General features: G+C 42.5%; 1 protein-coding gene across 1 annotated transcript; it reads right to left on the reverse strand.

Annotated features, from left to right (window-relative positions):
• Positions 1 to 637: 637 nt before the first annotated feature.
• LOC134205373 (isocitrate dehydrogenase [NADP], mitochondrial-like) lies at positions 638 to 20,494 on the reverse strand. Its single transcript, XM_062680580.1, has 5 exons — positions 20,159 to 20,494; positions 2,037 to 2,149; positions 1,388 to 1,971; positions 1,078 to 1,329; positions 638 to 1,015 (listed from the first exon to the last, which is right to left on the reverse strand). The coding sequence occupies exons 1-5, from the start codon at positions 20,253 to 20,255 to the stop codon at positions 730 to 732; spliced, it is 1,332 nt and encodes a 443-aa protein (XP_062536564.1). The 5' UTR covers positions 20,256 to 20,494; the 3' UTR covers positions 638 to 729.
• Positions 20,495 to 21,253: the final 759 nt, after the last annotated feature.

The following is a 21,253-nucleotide window of genomic DNA, read 5'->3' on the forward strand; positions in this document are numbered from 1 at the left end:
ATTCTGTTGAATCGACCAAATGGTCATACCGGCTAACCGGTCTGTTATGGACGCTACGGTTCATTTTTTTTCCAGCGTCCTACACATGTGGCGGATTACGGTATCCACTTTTCAGCAATTCTGATTTCTTCGAACGCTCCGAATCACTCGTGACGCGTTTTCCACTCGAGTAGGAATTTGTCATCTCGCATTCACATTGAGCTGTCACGTCACTCCGACTCGAAGGACCAAATGTTTCGATTAACTCGCAATGGATTGTATTTTTTCGGATATGGGAAGATAACCAAATACGAGTTTGCTGAGTAGGGCTAGAGTGTATGTTGTAGAGAGTGGCGACATGTGCCGCATTTGACACACCGCTCCTGCTCGTTTGAAACATGATTTTGTATGGAAATGACAGATGAATTTTGTTCCAATTCTGATAGTGTCGTCGCTCTTAATTACATAGACTCTGAGTAGGAAATGCATTCCATAACTAACAAGAGGTTGTTTACTATAATAGATGAGTTACCCATTGTCGCCAACGATACCCTACAGGTTCCGTAAATCTGATATTCATTTCGCCCCCAACACTTGAAAATAATTTGTAATGTCAAGGTCATCGGAGGCTTTCACTCAAAGTTAATGTAAATGTTTTTTTTTTTAAATTTTATTGTATCACCGGTTCTTAAAGACTAACGTAAATGACTCCGCACTTATGTAAATAAATGGCACTCACACATATATATCTTACTTTTTCCACGAACGCTCTAGTTGCTCCGAGATCGCCTCCAAAAAGTCTTGCGTATTCAAGTACATGCCTTCCTTTGTGTTCTTCGCTCCGTGAATACAGATGGCCAAATCTTTAGTCATCTTGCCGGACTCTATGCAATCGACGCAGGCCTTTTCCAATGCCGTAGCGAACCGTCCCAGGTCTGGGTTGTTGTCCAACTTGCCACGATGCTCAAGGCCACGGGTCCACGCAAAGATCGACGCAACCGGGTTGGTCGACGTTGGACGGCCCTTTTGGTGTTCCCTATTTAAGGAGATCATAGGTTTATGATTATGTATCCTTGACAAAATAGAGACAAACCTTACCTATAATGTCGTGTAACCGTTCCGTGGGCAGCTTCCGATTCAATGGTCTTTCCATCGGGGCATATCAGTACAGATGTCATCAGACCCAGTGAACCGTATCCTTGAGCAACAATGTCAGACTGTACATCTCCATCGTAGTTTTTGCACGACCACACGAAGCCACCATCGGATTTCAACGCCTGAGCAACCATGTCATCAATCAGACGATGCTCATACCAGATTTTGGCATCCTCAAATTGCTTCTTATAGTTCCTGAAATAATGCAAAGGTTATAATATTCGTACTATTATAACTATTGTGAAATGCATACTTTTCATAGATTTCCTGGAAGATGTCCTTGAAGCGACCATCATATCGCTTCAGGATGGTATTCTTGGTTGACAGATATAGTGGCCACTTTTTGCCGAGAGCAATCTGGAACGACGAGTGAGCAAACGATGCGATCGACTCGTCGGTATTGTACATCCCCATGGCGACACCACCATCTTTGTATTTGTACAGTTCGTACTCCTGAATAGTTCCATCATTGGCAGTGTACACGAGCTTCACAGTACCAGCTTTCGGCACTACGAAGTCCTGAGCTTTATACTGATCACCGTGTGCGTGACGACCAATTACGATTGGTCTCGTCCAACCCGGCACCAGGCGTGGAATGTTGCTGCAAAGAATGGGCTCACGGAACACCGTACCGCCTAGAATGTTACGGATGGTTCCATTAGGGCTAAGCCACATCTTCTTCAGCTTGAACTCCTCCACCCGAGCTTCGTCCGGAGTGATGGTAGCGCACTTGATGCCCACATTATGCTTCAGGATAGCTTGCGCTGCATCAATGGTTACCTGGTCGTTGGTTTGATCGCGGTACGGCAGCCCCAGATCGTAGTACAGGCAGTCAACCTAATGGAAATATTTATTGGGATTTAATACTAAATTCGGTTTATTTTTTTATTCAGGATATCTACATCGACATAAGGGTAGATCAACTTCTCCTTGATGAATTGCCAGATGATTCGAGTCATCTCATCACCGTCCATCTCTACCACAGGTTTCGAGACTTGGATTCGGGCATTGGTGGCTGTAAATATATAAAGATGTGAAGAGAATTTCAATTAGAATTAAGCGAGGAAGTATGTCACTGGCATAGTTAGCCTTGCGTGCAAAGGCGTAGGATTGCAAATCCGGAGATGAGGAGTTCGATTCTCGGTCCGGTCTAGGATGTTTTTGGGTGAGAAATATTCTCGACTCCCTGGGCATAGTATATCCATTGTACTTGCCACACAAGATACATACTCATGCAATGGGGGGCATTCAAAGTTTTCAATTAACCCTTTCTTTCCCACGACTTTTTTCAAAGATTTCAAAAGGAAGGAATTAATTTGAATAGGAAAGACGGAGGTGTGGCTATCGCACTGAGAGGCTGTTCCCTGTTGACGAGTTTCCAACGAAAAATCATTGAGGCCATCGTTGTCGAAGTCACGACTAGAAACAGTCTCATCACCGTTCTTGCACTCAACTAGGCCAATGACGAATCATCGGCCACCATTATTCGGAGAGAAATCGTCAAACTGATTCGGTGACAGAGTTAGAGTAACTTATCGCTGGTGTCTGTAACGCCTAACATAAACTCTGAGGTAATAGTTTCGGCAATCATAACGGCATTATCTGAAGCAACGATTAAGAGTAAGGCCACTACACGATCCTTGTTATTTAGGCCGAAACAAATGTGAAATGTATTTTGTATCCGATAGTTCTACGTACGTGGATAAAAAATAACAAGAAAACGAAAAAGTCCAAAATGCAATTATTCTATTTTTTTTTAGAATTTTTGCAAAGAACGTTCAGAGAAAACAAAGAATATGAACAGTTGTAACATATTTATCCAGTAGTGAGTTTATCACAAACTTTATATAACTGAAAAACCCTGATTAATCCACCTAGCGGCGTTGGTGCATTTCTCGTGCACAAAAATACTGAAAAAATATAATTGAGTATTGAGTAATTGAGTACACTATCATGGATCTCCGGGCCTCCTTTTAGAAAACCGCAGGGTGGTTGCCTTTTTTTGTAGAAGGATGAAGGCAAATCTGCAAACAGACACCTGAAATTATCACTCAGGGAGTGGAGTTGACAGATGGCCGACCCACTAAACCTACCCAAATAACGGAAGGTTACTTGAGTTACCCTGGTTCCCCCAGGAACTGCCTCCCAGCATTACTTCTGGGGGATAGGCAGTACTTAAATGTACCCGCTCATTCATGCTCACACAGGCACTCATCTCGTATGAGGCTTACTTGGGTGCTCTCTCTAACATACCCTCTGACACACCCTGACACTCTTTCTGACGAATTATATGAGTCTTGGGCTGCGAAATGGTGAGTTGACATCTGGGAAGGAGCGACCTACACAGCTCTGGTCCTCACAAGTTCCAATCTCACGCTTCCACAGGTCTTCCGATGACAATCGACTTGATTGAGGCCCAAGGATTCGCGGGCTCGGACAAGGTCGAATCGACCGAGGGCGTGCCAGCGAAGACGGTGGTGCCAAAGTCTACCCAGACTGAGGCTTGAGTATTCTCGGGCACGTCGGGGGTGACTGCTCCAGCGGAGCAGACACAAAAACAGGGGAGACAGTCTGCAGGGGATGAGCTCCCTGGGGGCCGCTCCAAAACGCGGAGGGTTACTACCCCGAACAAAGGTAGTGGGGCTGGGAAGCTGAACCCCGGCCAGGTACCTCCAAACCGGGGGAGGAAGGACCTGGAAACCCAGGAAAGACGGTGGTAAGGGGTTACGGCAGGCTGAGAGCTCTCAGTCGCCCTAGACCAGGGAAATAGAAGGGGAGGAGGTGAATCTAAGGGTTAAAGACCTGGACGAGATCACCGAAGTCGAAGAGCTCGTCACGGCACTGCGGCGACAGTGTGAAGTGGAGACGCCCACCGCAGCCGTTCGGCTACGGAAAGGTCCGGCAGGGACGCAGGTAGCATTGGTGCGGCTATCTGCAGCGGACGCCTCCAAGGTAGTCAAGTTAGGGAGCGTCAAGGTGTGATGGTCGGTTTGCCCTGTGGGCATATACGAGCAACTCAAGATTTGCTTCAAGTGCCTGGAACCGGGGCACAAGCAATGGGACTGCAAAGGCCCTGACAGATGCAAGTTCTGCCGACGCTGCGAATTGGAGGGACATAAGGCACAAAGCAAAGCTGTAAACAGCAAGTACCCCATGGGGGGTTTAAGGCGTTTAAGCGTGTTGCAAAATCACAGTGCAGGTAACGCTGTGTCAGACAAATGCTGAATGGGGGACGGATATTGCCATCATAGCGGAACATTACCGGGTACCCACCAGGAACGGTAATTGGGTCACCAATGGGTCTAAATTGGCGGCGATATGGACAACGGGGAAATACCCAGTCCAAGAGTTGGTGTGTTCGACACACGAGGGCTTCCTCATTGCCAAAGTCAACGGGGTCTTCTTCTGCAGCTGCTATGCGCCTCCTTGATGGTCGATCGAGCAGTTCGGTCGAATGCTAGATTGTTTGACGGCTAACTTGTTGGGGCGTAGGCCGGTGGTGATAGCGGGTGACTTCAACGCGTGGGTCGTGGAATGGGGAAGCCGTTCCACGAATCAACGGGGGCAGATCCTGCTGGAATCACTGGCCATGTTGGATTGGCCAATGTTGGTACCAAAAGTACCCACAGCTGGAACAGGGCCGAGTCGATTATCGACCTAACGTTCTGGAGCCCTTGCCAAACGAGTAGTTCGAACTGGAGGGTAGATGATGGCTACACTCACAGCGACCACCTGGCGGTTCGCTACAGTATCGAGGTTCGCTGCCGTGCTTCGAGGTGACAATAGTGGTGACGCACTTGTGTGGCAGTGAAATGGCACTGGGTTTTAATTATGGAAAGTCCAATCCAATAGATTTGAAAGTATCGAAGTAGGCTTTATATGAACGACAACGGAGAGCCACCAAAATATCAATCAAAGCAATCGTGGCAATTCGCAGTCAGTCAAATATATGTGGTGAACCATCGCAGACAGCAGTGATAGTTTTCCAGCAGACTCCCGCTTGCCTATTCCCACAATAAGCTCCACATTTGGCGATCCTGCCGGATTTTCACCATTTCTGAAGTAATGTAATTTTCGCATTGTAGAATCTGGAGCAAGCGGGAGTGTGTATGGACAAACATATAATTGACTTTTTTTTTACGTGGGTGAAAGCGGAAAAAAAAGTTATGTACTTAGGTTTTTATGCTGAAACTGGTAAGTGCATACTCAATTACATATTTTGCGAAAGGTGCAAACTTATTCTTTGAAAAGTCGGATTAGAGAAAGAGCATAGGGCGGCATTAGGCTATTTATTTATCAAACACTATATATTTATCAAACGTAACATTTGTTCATAATCGTAACTATAGTCCCGGTCTAGGGGGAACATGACCCCAGCTGTTGTAATTTTCTTAGCCAATATAGGGCACTGCACGCATGGTTTGCGAAGGTTTCTTTTATTCCTTTGTTGCTCATTTGTCTTGTTATCAACATTACTCAACTTAAAAAAACTGCTTTTCAATAATGGGATTGCATCAACACAACTACTTTTTATATCGCATTATGATAATTGTAGAATAAATGAGTGAGGTAGATTGAGACTTCGTAATCGCGTTGTTTATAAACTGCGTATTTTATTGCAGCATTTCTGCGATTTATGTACAAGGTTTTCGGAATCTTGCCATGGGAGGATGTGATGCCAATAAGAAGAAGAAGATGAAATCAGATTAGGATACATTTCTAGAATTTCGAAATTATTTGGTTATTTGAAGGGATATAGGAGATTGAGAGTTTATCATATTCTGGAAGAATCTTCTCTTCAAATTTCGAAGAGATAGTTAGGACGTTTTCTGAAATAGGAAATCATGAATATTTTATGTACTCCAAAAAAAATACTGATAGCTTTTGGGAGTTTTAGGACCTCTCTCATTGCTCTGATCTCTAAACTCTCTAAGGAACTCTGACCATAGTTGGCAGTATAATAGAAAACATATTTACATTTTATCAAACAATAAACAACTGAGTGATACGATTCAATGTGTGTAAAATAATGGTGATAAAATTCCTAACCTGAATAAGGAAAAATAAAATATGTTTTTTAACCCTCTTTTCAAAATTTCTGAAGGGGACCACAAGTGGGTCTGGAAACGGCCAAGCCCTCCTGACACCCCATTATTTACGCCGATTCTATTAATTGTAGTACCAATTTTCAAACTAGGACTCTATGGGAAAATTACCATCTTCAACATGCAGACTTAGCGTTGCTTGATTTTGTTATGAGCGCGAGTGGTGCTCGCATAAAGTGCTCAGTGCAACTTAGCGTTGCTTGTTTTTGTTATGAGCGCGAGTGGTGCTCGCATAAAGTGCTCAGTGCAACTTAGCGTTGCTTGATTTTGTTATGAGCGCGAGTGGTGCTCGCATAAAGTGCTCAGTGCAACTTAGCTTTGCTTGGTTTTGTTATGAGCGCGAGTGGTGCTCGCATAAAGTGCTCAGTGCAACTTAGCGTTGCTTGTTTTTGTAATGAGCGCGAGTGGTGCTCGCATAAAGTGCTCAGTGCAACTTAGCGTTGCTTGATTTTGTTATGAGCGCGAGTGGTGCTCGCATAAAGTGCTCAGTGCAACTTAGCGTTGCTTGATTTTGTTATGAGCGCGAGTGGTGCTCGCATAAAATGCTCAGTGCAACTTAGCGTTGCTTGTTTTTGTTATGAGTGCGAGTGGTGCTCGCATAAAGTGCTCAGTGCAACTTAGCGTTGCCTTATTTTATAATAAGCGCGAGTGGTGCTCGCATAAAGTGCTCAATGCGACTAAGTGTTACTTGATTTTGTAATATTGTGTTCAGTATCGGTGAATTCAGCCTTAGCAGCAAAGTATATAACAGGCTGGTAGTCTGTCAAAACAGAAGGGAAATGTTGTGAGATCTTTATAATTTATGTTTATTACATTGTTTAGTTATCAGTTATCTATATATCCATCAATCTCCTAAACTGTCTAAGGTGTACTAAACATGTTACCCGCATGTTATACCCGGTACATTGAGAGCTTTTCTCACTTATGTTTGGTACTTAAATATAATTTTGGATTTGGAATAACATCCTACTTCCAATCCACCCCTCGCTTTTAGAGGCACCAGTTTTTCATCTATGTTCACTTGCAACAAGTACTGAAACATAGTTTTCGAATTTGTTGATCACTTATTTATTAAAATTTGTGTCTCAATATCAGAGCGTACAGTGTGGCAAACATTTCTGAACTCTACCGTGGTTCTCCTTAATGTATCTGCCCATTTAGAGTGAAGGTACTTGTTCAACGAATACTAATTATCGACAGTCGGGACCTAAAGCCCTACATGGTTTATGGTTGCAAACGATAGTTCATCGGTCAATAATACATGAACCGATGTTATATAAATTCTGATAATAGTCTAAGTCAGTAAAAATTATATTTTTGTGTTCGAGACTTTTTAAGACATGTTTTGGGCTGTGCAACGCCTGTTGCTGAAAAGTCAACATATCAGAACGAATGAACCATCAGCCCAAAACGTCAGGCCCATATATTAACTGTCAAAGGTTGAGTCAGTCTTAGCCAGTCGACAGACAACCTCGAAAAAAAAAAAAAAATCAAGTGCTCTGCGGTGTTTTGCTAGTGCGTTTGAATCATATTATTCCGTACGTCAAACAAGACCGAAAATGTCGAGGAAGCATTTTTCGTCCATTTTCAAATTTCAAATTAAACAATGTTTCTTTCGACTTTTGGGTCAGACGAAAAAAAAAACTTTCATGCCCAGGATGATCAACCTCATCGTTCCCTGAAAGAAAATCGAATATCGATTCTTCATTTTAGGACCCAATTAACCTTTTTTATGGGCACAAGGTTTTTTTTAAATAAGATTTTGAGTATGTTGTGTTTATATAACTTTTCTGTGTTATGCCGAATAAAAGAAAAAAACTCGAAGCCTGCCTTTGAAATATTTTGATGCTCGCCGTCTGCCAACCAAACACAATGTTAGCTGGCGTTAGTGTTTTAGAATGTTTCTTTGCATAACAAAACAAATCCTGAGAAGAGGGGGAATGTGTGGCAGTGAAATGGCACTGGGTTTTAATTATGGAAAGTCCAATCCAATAGATTTGAAAGTATCGAAGTAGGCTTTATATGAACGACAACGGAGAGCCACCAAAATATCAATCAAAGCAATCGTGGCAATTCGCAGTCAGTCAAATATATGTGGTGAACCATCGCAGACAGCAGTGATAGTTTTCCAGCAGACTCCCGCTTGCCTATTCCCACAATAAGCTCCACAGCACTATGACACTCCTGCCTCAACACAAGCAGATCACTCGCTCTCTGATGACGCAGCACACCGAAGAAGGGACACTGCCCATGTCAATTGGCACTCTTTTGGGCTCCTGTGCGCTTTGAGCGGCACACTTTGATAGGACCTGCTTGCGGACACATATAGCTTGGACATGGACATAGTCTCTGCTGCCCCCGAACGATCATGTGTGAACTATACTGTCACGCTTTGCATAAACCATGGAGCAGGTCAACGAATTTCAAGAGTCCCGGCATTTGGTACTGATTGAACACGGAAAAGCCTTCGATCGTCTGAATAAGGAAAAACTGTGGGGCGTCTCGGGAAGCAGGAGAGGTCCAGTCAAAATCCAGAGTCCTGTACAATGGAATCGCTAGAGTGAGGCAAGGATGGATGTATTATATCTCTGTTACTGTTGCCCATCGTAATCGACGGCTTATGAGCCTGCCACCATAGAGCTCTCGAACGACCTCGACCTAGATGATGATACTGCTCAACCAACGCAACAGCGTTCTACCATATAGAGTACGCTTCACTCATCAACGTCAACAATACAAAATCGTTGGATGTGAACAACTCCAATTCCATACAACTCCAATACTGGAGAAAACCAAAGCTAGCCAACGTCGGGCAGCGGACCAAGATCAACATAGAACCTGGAGATCCAATTGGTGCTACTGTGCCGAGATCTACTGTGGTATTCTGCTATACAGAAGCCACACAGAATTTATTTTTAGATTTCCATTATTCATTATTGGTATCGTTGCCATTCCATCTCATCGTGAGTCCATTGTATCTGTTGGTCCATGTCGTGTATCTAATGATCGTTGCATTGTTCCAGTGGCGTAGCCAGAAAATGGGTCTGGGGGGCGGGGGGTGGTTTCTGAACATAATTTTTTTTAGAAAAAAAAATTCCTTCTAAAAATGTTGTCTCTGGGGGGGGGTTTTATGTCCAAAACCACCCCCGTGGCTACGCCACTGCATTGTTCGGTTGCCATTTATCCGGGTAACGTTGGAGGAATGCCTCTGAAAAGAACAAGTTGTCAGTCGTCATCAGGCACCCTTGACGGTAAGGCGCGTACCCCAAAACGCCACCGTATGGGCTGCGGATCCGGCGACTGACAAGGGTTTGCTGAAGGGGCTGGGAATCGAACCCGCTTGTTCGAATTTTTTATCAGAGATAGCACTCCCATCCCGGGCAGAAACCATGAATAGAATAACAAAACATGGTATGAACTTGATTGATATAAGAGATAAAAGAACAGTCAACAATATCAAAAAAATTGCACCGAAATATCATATAAATATCAAGATATGGATAAGGATTTGAACAAATTAATGGCACTTGATTTTGATCACTTCTTTCAAATAGCATAACTTGATCTCCCCATGATATTTTAGCGCAAAATATTGATATTGTCGTCTGATCTTTTATTTTTTATATCAATCAAGTCCATATCTCATTTTGCTATCTAATCAACATTTGATATTATTGAGCTATTTTCGTCTACTCGGGATTCTATGCGTAGTAATTAGTAATAGTTTGTTGTTTTTCTAAGAAAACTAGGCAATAGATTTCATAACTTTTTTTATGACTAATCAGGTAACTTTGTGATTATCACACGTTCAAACTATCAGGCAAAGCATAAGTAGCAGAAATAAGTAAGCCAATATGTTAAACATCGATGTTTATTCCAGATTCAGTCCAAGGTACGTTTTCCTTATCAGTGGAATATTAAAAACATTCTCTCCAGCTAGTTTTAACGGAATATGCCAAACATCTGGATTACATGAAGGCTCATCAAACGATTCTTCATGATAACACGTGCCATGATCGTCGATTTGGTTTGGTTGAAATATACTGACTCAGCTTCACTTGTATTCGTCATTGATTAGAGAAGGTCATTCACAAATTATGTAATCTTGTAGGGAGGAAAGGATTTCTTCGGACATTTACGCTTAGGAAACATCCACAAATTAAGTAACGCTTAGAGGGGGCCAAAGTGCGAGAATCCATACAAACATTTTCAATGATTCATACAAAAATTGTGACATAGGGGGAGAGGGGGCTGAAAATGGCCAATTTTTGCGTTACGTAATTAATGGATCTTCCCTTACTACAATATTGCAGCATTTAAAAGTTGCTATCTAACTTGACTACTGGTGGGTTCCCTCCCCTAATTTCCTCGCGGTTGGGCAAACACGGAAAACATTGCGTACCCGATTTGTAGATGATCCTTTATCTCAGTGAAATCGTGTCCATTGAGATTGTCGATGGTTTGTTTTTGTTGTTGAAATTTAGTCAAAACATTCCATGAAATTTGCGAAATATGGGCCATGTAATACCATTTGTTATCAGCTGTTTTAATGAGCGGAATATTTACTGCTGTAATATTCCATCGCCCCTGAAAGTTTTTGTAGGGGTAATAATAATTTTGAGTAATAGTCTGAGGTTTGTTTTAGATAACTGGGATAGTCAAACTTCTGATCTAATTTAATTCAAGGGAACCTTCCCAATCATTGTCTCCAATCTGTATTACCCTTTAACACCTATTAATTTTGGATTGAAATATTCGTTAACCCTTAAAAGTAGCCCTACAACTGGATCTCGAATGCTGAGCTCCGCTAGATGCCATCAAAAACCGAGATCTAGAGCGTAAATGGAGGTGGGTCTGCCACAGATTACAAAACAGCGGAGAAGAAATCTGCAAGCGCTGGACTGAAATCCGGCAGAAGATCGCTGCTGAGGCCCAGGGGATTGTGTCGATGTAGCCTCAACAAAGAGACAAAGGAGGTCTGTAGTGGAATTTGCCATTACTCATTTAAAACATATTAAAATCGATAGTTATTTGATTTTTCTATAATTCTCTCACGAGAATTATCAAAATGCTTACATAAGCTACAACGTGTCAATCCTCATATGTAGGCTTCATTGTACATTAAATGCAGGTGTCAAAGTCAGACTACCTTGCATAAAACACAACAAGCGTGGCGTTGCATTATTCTTTCTTAGTTAATTGAATTGTATCAGAAAAGAATTCAATTAAGTAGTTTAAAGTTAAACACAGATGGGAACGCATCTAGATTTATTATAGCAGTGATGAGTGCTCTAGTTAATCTATAATATTACATGGCGACCGTGACAGGACAGGAATCTGACCTGGGCCCAGGTCAGAGCTGAAGCAACGGATTGCGGGCTGATGCATAATGGATGGATGGAGATCTTTCACGTTGGCCTTATGTACCCCAAGAGGTTCTCAGGACACAAGAGTGGGTGAGTGAGTTACAATGCCGGGGTGACTTTCGTTCAAAATTCTCGTTCTCAGTGATGCGAGAACGGCAATAATGCTGATCACAGCACGCGGACGAGACTATTCCTAACCACTCAACACCGCCGGCGAACATGATGTTTTTACGATGGCACTTAACCCTTTCAGGCCCACGGCGTCACATATGACTCCAACAGAAAAATGGATGTCTAAAATTGCACTATGGATAAAAGTGAACACTGTCTTCAGCAAAATTGCTTGAAAGTGAATATCAAGCATGGGCGGTAAAGGCCTTACGACAACCTAGAACGTCATGAACACGGTGAAGTTAGGGAAAAGAAAATATTAGGTATATTGGCAGCGGATTGTTCTGTTTCAAAATAATATTCTTATTCAAATGTATCCGTAGAGTTACCGCGATGTACAATAAACTATTTTTAATCTTCCTTTGACGTTATAGGCCATCCCTTGAGTTGAGGACCGTGTTCATTACATATTATAGAAGGTGAAAAAAATACCGCAAGGCAGTTCTGGGATATTCTGGGATATCCAAACTATTCTTGAGTTTGGAACGTGAGATCTATAGCTGCAAAAAATCGTTGTTCAGTACTCAAAGCTTCAATTTGCTTTCTGTTATAATCATTACACCTCCTTGGAGGTCAACGGATATCGTAAGATAGTTTTGAGATATTCTGGATAATCCAAATTGTCCTTGATTTCGAGACTTTCGTCACTCAAAGTTTCTAAATGCATTTAACCATCTGCATTACAGCTCCTGGAAGGTCAATATACATGGTAAAATAGTTTTGATATATTCTGCATCATCTAAAATTTTCAGGACTACAGCTGTCCTGGAAGTGGGAAGGAAGGAAGTGGGAGGAATCAAACTGAACGCTCTGATCGATTCAGGTTGTAAAGTATGTACCATATAGAGTCGGTTTGCGGATAAAGTCGGCAACAGTGAAATGACAAATACAACTCTGGTCGGGTTCGGTGGCAAAAAAGTGAATGTAGACAAGGTTGTGAGATCGAGTATGAAGCTGGACGAGATAGCAGTACCGGTGAAGCTTAAAGTCGTTCCGAACTGGGTACAGAGCACTGCGATAATTCTCGGACGGGACATGTTAAACCAAGAGGGCATAGTGATGGTAAACCGCAACGGAAAGGTTGAGTTCCGACGTGATAGTGATCACAGTACCGAGGCGGTGGAAGCAAACCAGATGATGGTAGAGGTTCAGCCGCGGAAGTATGAGTCGATGTTTACGATCGACAGTAGTAAGCAGTATACGCGAATCGAGGCTGCGGATCTGAATGTGGAGGGACCGAAAGAAGAGATTTTGGACTTGGTGAACCAATACCGGTCTTGCTTTGCGAAGAGTATGAGTGAGTTGGGAGTCGCGAAGGGAACAGAAATGAAGATCGTGCTGAGTGATTCTGAACCAGTGTATGTGAAGCCTCATCGGATGGAGTACGCGAGAGAAGCTGCTCTGAGTGGTTTAGTGGAAGCTTTTATTCTGGAGGAGTCTAATTCGCCGTATAACAGCAGAGTTGTGATGGTGCCGAAGAAGGACGGTACGTTCCGGATGGCGGTGGTCACCGTCTGCTGAACAAGAAGACGATGAAAGACCGTTATCCCACGCCGTACAGCGAATGGTGTTTGAACAAACTCAGTGGGGCAGAAGTGTTAATTACGGTGGACCTTCATTCGGGATACTATCAAATCCCGGTTTCGGAGGATAGCCAAGAGTTTACTGTATTTTTGACTCGTGACGGACATAACCATTTCCTTCGGATGCCGTTCGGGTTGGCCAATGGCTGTTCCGTGTTCCTGAGGGCAATGAACCAGCTGACGGGAAAACTCCGAAAAGAGGGAATTGTGGCCTATATTGATGACTTGATGATTGGTGGGAAAAACGTAGGAGAAGTGTTGGAAAAGTTCGCAAAACTGCTAAAGGTGCTCCAAGAAAGTGGTTTCACGATCAATCTCAAGAAGTCACAGTCACAGTCACACAGACGTCAGTTGAATTTTTGGGTTTCGAGGTGTCGAGGAAAGGAATCCGGCCAGGCGCGGTGAAGACTCGTGCTGTCGCAGAGTTCCCGGTGCCGGAGAGTGTGCTACAGGTCCAGCAGTTTCTTGGGCTGGCGGGATTTTTTCGAAGATTCATCCCACAGTTCAGCATCGTAGCAGCCCCTCTCTTCTCACTGCTGAAGAAGGAGGTGAAGTTTGAGTGGAAAAGTGAGCAAATGCAAGCATTCGAAGAGCTGAAAAAGTCATTGAGTGAGCGCCCTCTATTAGTGTTATTTGACCCGAATAGTGAGATAGAGCTCCACACAGATGCATCACAGGACGGGCTAGCAGGAATTTTGCTATTGCACACAGAAGAGGGTTGGCGCCCGATCAGCTATTACAGCAAGAGAACATCAGAAGCGGAACGAAAATACCATAGCTATGAGCTGAAAGTGTTAGCGGTGGTCTCAAGCGTGGAACGATTTCGCCGTGGTTTTTGAAGCTCACAGAGTATGACTTTCGACTGGAGCACAGACCAGGCAGCTCTATGAGGCACGTCGACGCGTTAAGTAGAAACCCGGTCGAAGAAGCGAGAAGTGTGGATCCAGTCATGTGTGATATGATGTCTATCGAAGTGAGCAATACTGACTTTCTTGTGGCTCTACAAAGACAAGATCACCGCTTGTGTGATATCATCGCTGTATTAGGAAGAGAACCCATGAGTGATGAAGAGAGGCAAATTAAACAGAACTATCGGTTGGAGCAGCACAGATTAGTGAGATTAGTGGAAGGTGAGAAGTGTTTCGTGGTACCCACTCGAGTTCGTTGGCGGCTGGTTCACACCTACCATGACGAGATGGACCACTTCGCTGAAGTTCTGCGATTGCGACAGAAGTTCTGGTTCCCGAAGATGCGCAAGTATGTCCAATCCTACATACAAGCGTGTCCACAATGTGCGTTCTACAAAAGTAAAGGTGGAAGACCGGAAGGGTACCTACACAGTGTACCGAAAGAACCCGTCCCCTTCAGCACGGTGCACATGGATCACATGGGTCCATTTGTGCGATCTGCGCGAGGAAACTCCTATGTAGTGCTTTTAACCTGTGGATTTTCGAAATTTGTGGTGTTCCGAGCAGTACGTTCCACCAAAACTGGACCGGTGCTGAGTTTTCTTGAAGATGTGACCGCTACCTTTGGCACCCCGAGTCGCATTGTAACGGATCGGGGTACGGCCTTCACGGCCAAGGGGTTTGAGGAATATTGTCGGGTGAACGCGATTACTCACATCAAGACAGCCGTTGGGTCACCGAGAGCAAACGGCCAAGCCGAGAGAGCAAACCGGACTGTGCTGAACGCTATTCGTTGTATGGTGGGAAAGCAAAACACTCGTTGGGATGAGCATCTACCGAAGATCCAGTGGTTAATCAACAATGTACCGAATTCGACGACCAATTTATCGCCAAGTGCGTTGGTGCTATCCTACAAGCCACGTGATGTCCATCATAATGCCATTGTATTGGTGCTGCACGACGGGGTGAACAACGTGGTGGAGAACTGTCAGGAGCTGAAGCTTCGACGAACATCGTAGGCAGCCGAATGTCTACGAGGTAGGTGATATGGTGTTGGTAGAACGAGATCTCACCGCGATGGGCCACAGTCGCAAATTGGAGGCGAAATACAAGGGCCCCTTCGTGGTGAAAGCTGTGTTGGACAACGACCGATACGAATTGGAGGATCTACCAGGCGCGCACCACTCGAACCGCCTGAGAACTACGGTGTATGCAGTTGATCGGATCAAGCGTTGGTGTCAACTGGTGGATGTGGACGATTCGGATGCGGCAACAGATAACGAGTAATAGAGGCGATGTGAATTAGTGTTTGAACTCTTATACTGATATACTCATTGAATTTGTAATACCTAATTTGAAATCAGGTGAATCTGGGTGTCCGATTGTGAACTATTTTGTAGCGGGTGCTAACGGGCAAATCGATTATTGCTGTGTGCGTATAGATATAGAATACCCTCTGCTGTAGATGTAAAAATTTCAGCAATATAAGTTAGTCTACTAATAGCAACCAAACGAGCTAGTCGCGTTTGTCCAGCGATCCGAAATCCCTCACAGTTGTTCGTCGGGTCTGTGGTTCTGGGAAAGCGTCGGGGAGTAAGTCGCGAGATTCTTGGGTCAACGTAGAAGGTTGGTCAAGTTCTGCAGTTCGGACGCAGTTTACACTAGTTTTCCAATCTAATTCTGTTTAATTTTCTTCTTCCACTTTCACTTCTTAACATTTTTCCACTACAGCTTTTCTCTTATCCAATCAACCTTTTCATCTATTCTTCATGACCGTTGTCTTCAAACCTTTGTCCATTGACCATTGTAGTTGGCACATTAGACAATCAACAACCATGATTATTTTCTTTTTCAAAAGAATAAAACGGTTATTGTATTCGTCGTGACCATGCTGATCAATATTAGGCAACCACTTGTTACAAGCTTTAATGAAGGATCACCTCCATTGAAACTGATTTGACAATTCTCAAAAAGCCACCTCCTTGATGCGTTAGGAAAAATAATTTGATCCTTTCGAAGCACCATGCTCCGATAGTTCATCTCGTAAAGCTACACACGCCCTCCCCTCTCGATCTATAGAACTAGGCCAGCTTTGCTGAATGAAAGTGATGATGCTCTGCATGGTGCCATCAACTGTTGTTTTATCCATAATCTTGTTCAAGCTTCCACAGCAGAAATGTTTACGAGGTTCGTCAACTTAACTTCTTTGATGGTTTTTAACACTTGGCACTCTTGCAGTTTGTTATATTCGTCGTTGGTTATACGCTATGATAATGGAAACCCATTTCAGGGGGGCAAATTTCAAGACTTGGTCTGTTCAGCACTTAATTGAGTAGAATTCGGTCAAGACAGATTCCAATACTAAATTAATCTGGTTGGTTCTATAACGGTCATACCTTATGTTTCAGCTTGCTTGCCTTTATGATTGGTATCTTCTTCTTCTTATTGCCATTACATCCCCACACTGGGACAGAGCCGCCTCGCAGCTTAGTGTTCATTAAGCACTCCCACAGTTATTAACTGCGAGGTTTTTAAGCCAGGTTACCATTTTTGCATTCGGCTAACACGATGATACTTTTATGCCCTGGGAAGTCGAGACAGGGCCGGTATTGGTATTGGTATATGACAAGGTATTTGGACTGATGGCAGTTCTGAAAGATAACCCTCCAATGACATAGGACCATTGAACTTCCCATAGCGCAAAAAAAGTCCTGCAGTGCTCTTCGATCTTTTCGGCTTCAATCCTGAACATCCTCATTCAATAAGGAAGCAACGTAAAATTGTCAGCATGCGTGAAATAATGAAAGCGACAGTTGAGTTGATTCCGTATCGAGTGGGGTGCCCTTGAAAACACGAGTGAAATTAATTTTGAATTCCGAAAGGCTTGTCCTTAATAGTGTATTTTTAATCCACATAGACTGACATTGACAGTCAATAATTTAAAACAGTTGAAAAAGAGTAACGAATTTGTTTTTACTCATAGTTTCAAGAGCTCGCCATGACAAACATCTGCCATGCCACGTACCATGTTTTGTAAAATAATCCTTATCCTTTTCTGTTCCTTTGTGGGTCTTGTTTCGTTCAAGCGTAACCACGCAAGAGATGTTGATATATGCCGTTCAACTCTGAAATGCATTTAACTTCCACGCCCTTTCTGTTATTCCATATTCCCGAGAGTCTGTGTCTGCGAGAACTACGTTCGTTCTTTCTTTCCGCGACGAGTGGTACATTCGAGGGTGGTGTCATTGGCCCAAAAACCCACATCAACACATGTTTGTTGCCCGCATGTTCGCTTTTATGATTCAAAATAGTTGTTATGCTGTTTCCCGTATGTTTTTGTCGGTTTAAACACATGTGTGACTAACAAATGCTGCAGTAAGCACTGTTAATCGGATTCTTATTATGTACTTGATATATGCATATACTCGAATCCAACGAGATGATCTCCTAAACGTTTTTGGAGTTTCTTCAACTCACTCCTCGCAATTTTTTTGTGAGCAGCCAAAAAATAAGATCTAATAAACTATTTTGTTGGAGTTACTACCTTTCTCGGTATTACCTAAGATGTCAATATTATATTTTCGTTATATGAGAACAGTGTGATATGATCAGACACCATCTAACTTCAACGAATAGATCGGTATATATTACTATGAAAAAAAAAAATGTGTATGTTCTTATGAAATAAATAGTTTTGCAGAATAGTCTTTTATTACAACCTCAGTTTTCTCTAGGGGAGACTGGGTAGACTTGATCCCCTTTTCTGATTTCCGGTGTATAACAACCAAAAATAAATAAACATACGCGATTTCCACACAGACTCTCTAAGAAATATAGTATAACTTTACTGATGTGTGACAGTCCTTAAATTATTGTTGTTATTGATACACAATCGATTTTTTGGAGTGCTGCCAAAAATCGACTTTGAAAATATTCGGGGGAAATTGATCCCTCTCTAAGAACTTGCTTTGATAAAACTTGAAAGGTGTCCTCAGATTTTTTAAATATTTTCCCTTCAAAATATGCGGAATTATCGAAATGCTGTGCGTATACATAAACGATTTTTGTTATTGAATTCGTCAGCACATGCAATTTTAAAATTTGGGGAGACTTGATCCCCTTTCTATGAGATCTACGCAATAGGGCACTGCACGGACTGCTTTGTCTCTTTCTCGCTGCAAAGAATTTAGAAAACAACAAGGCCAGTAAACGTCAAAATTTATGAAGAACGAAAGAGAAAGAGATGTTTCCGTGCAGTGCCCTATAAATAATTTTTCCTGCCAACCCTTTCAAATCCGTCAAATCTACACAAAATTAGAAGCCTAAGAACAGATTTGTATTTTTTTTTATTTTTTTCGCCAAATTTTTGTATAGGTGACTAACGGGGGATCAAGTGTCCCCATATTGAGGCAATAACTTCAAATCCAAATATCCTAAAACTTTGATGGTATGTTGACATTGTCATCAGTACAGATCATTAAGCATATTTATGGCTTTGTGCTGTGAAAAAACGAAAGCATTTGGTCATTGTTATGAAAAGTTGTTCAAATTTTGCGTAACCAATAAAAAAAATCTTTAGGAGGGTCAAAACATACAAACCGCACTGCAGAATAAATAAGGTTGTCAATCCAAAAACAAACTCACCACCAGTGTTGGTAAAATCACTCATAAATCTCAATCAACGAGCGCTCCCGTGCGATAGAAATCGTCTGCGATTTTAAACGAATGCATCACGCTTGAATTTTTCATGCTAAAACGCATCATTTCACTCATTTTCCAAAAAATCATTTTGGTTTAAAAACGCATTTGAAATCAATTTGGAGGCAATTTATTGCTTATACATAAAAGAGTGTCTAATATTTTATGCGACAAACGTCAATTCATTGTTTCTAACGAAAGAGACCAAAAGAAAACCTACTTTGATTCAAATGGATGATTCAACTCGTCCATGAGTTTTTAGGTGCTGAGTTGGGTGCGTTTCAACTCACGCTTGATTTGAATCATCCATGAGTTTTGAGATTTTGAGTTTTTACCAACACTGCTCACCACATAAAGGTCATTTGTCTAGAGGATCTGTACTAAAAAAATACGCTAGAACAAAACTACTTTAGTTCTCGATAAAACAGGGGGTGATCAAGTCTCCCTGGGGATCAAGTCTACCCACCTTCCCCTATTGAATTTCTGCTGCAGGATTCAGGAACAGGAGCTTGATGAAATATAAACAGTAATATAAAACCGGATCGAATGGTTATCAGATGTACTAATTATCGTGATCATAGATTTTTAGTACAAGTTTGTAGTACGTGACAGCAAAAAAAACAGCAACTTAGGCCGATACAAATATTTAAAAAACAATTATGTCTCCCCCCCTCGGTTTTTTTATGCCCAAAAATAAATATTGAGGGGGCAACTAAAAAATTTCGGGCAATTTTGAAGATTTTCAAAACATCCCTTAACAGATCCGAGGAGTTTTGATTTTTTTCAATTTAAATATTTATTTTTTATTGACCCCTCCCCCTCCCTTGACCTTTCGGAGACCAGTAGGACATAATTTAAATTAAAAATTTGTAACGGCCTTATGAACGAGGGTAGAATTCTAGTGGGGCGTTGCCAAAAGAATCCCATTAATCATTTTTAATAGAAGTTCAAGTTTCTTACTAAGGACAATGTTAAATAAAATTAAACTCTGAATTAACTTAATCCAAATACTTTTTATCTGCACTGTTGTAAAAAGTCCCACACCACACACCTGAAGAGCAACAATGCAATCGTGCCTGTCATACAAGCGGAGAGCCAAGCACGGTAAAATAAGATATCATTGAACCCTCCGTCGTCGTATATAGCATGTGATGTCAACAGATAGCGAATTTCGCGAATACGAAGATACTTACACCTGTTGCGGACGGATGTCACTGAGAGTGAAGGCGCAGCGACGGCACTGTAATTTTGACCGAGATATTTGCCGAACCGCATCAACGAACGAGCCATTTTCGACAGTTAATTATGGTATCTTCGGAATGAACACAAAATAATATCAAACTTCACTTTCTGAATTGGAATAGTAGGCCTCGAATAGTCGCGAATAGTGTTGGGGAAACCGCAGTAGTTCAATGCAGCTGATAACGGGTTGGAAGGAGCGATGTACACGTCGCCTAAATAGCAAGTCAAGGGAGCTCGCAAATATGTGCGACAAAGTACACCGGCAGACGGAGACTGACTTCTGAGTTCTGGGCTTATACACGGGACACTCGAGGGGCCGGCTGGCCGCGAAAAAGCAGACGGTCGCTGCTGTAGTTGTACTGTCGCGTCGTCCACCCGCCATCGTATACGTATACGCTTGGACGCCGCGCCGCCGTACTCTCCGGAGAGAGTTAATTCGGAGCTGAGAGACCACCATCAAGAAGTGTAACAGAGAGTGTAAACAAGAATGCCTATATTTTAATAACATTTTTACAATATAACGATCCATAGGATTTTATATACTGCAAAGTTTGTTGTTTACAAAAATTGTAGCCTCGCGTTTGTGGGAGGAATTTGCACTAGAATAAGGTCTCGAAATGATAGGCTATGTAATCTGCATGCAAAAATATGATTAATTCATTCATCAAGATTAATTGCTTGCTAGTTAAAATTTACATGCGCATTGGAATAACTAAAAAACAGTTGCCTAGGCATATACTGCCGTTTAGGAATTAAGAGTATTCGCGAAACAGCCGTAGAACGCCAGACACAAACAGGAAGGCGTGGATGAGGCGACGCAAGATTAATTAAAACCACTTCAAGCGAGGCGTGTACGCTCAAGTCATGAACAATGAAAGTGTCTGGTGGGGTTTTGCATTGTAGTAACACACTGTGCATAGATGATTATACAGCATTTTATGCGCATGTTGGTCTTGCATTTCCTGCGGGATCGTCAGTTTTTCTAATACTAGTGCAAGCTGTTCGGCCAATTATTCATACGACAATTTGTGCATGCATCGTAGCGA

Source organism: Armigeres subalbatus, chromosome 1, assembly GCF_024139115.2.
Source record: "Armigeres subalbatus isolate Guangzhou_Male chromosome 1, GZ_Asu_2, whole genome shotgun sequence".
Classification (NCBI taxonomy): Eukaryota; Metazoa; Arthropoda; class Insecta; order Diptera; family Culicidae; genus Armigeres; species Armigeres subalbatus.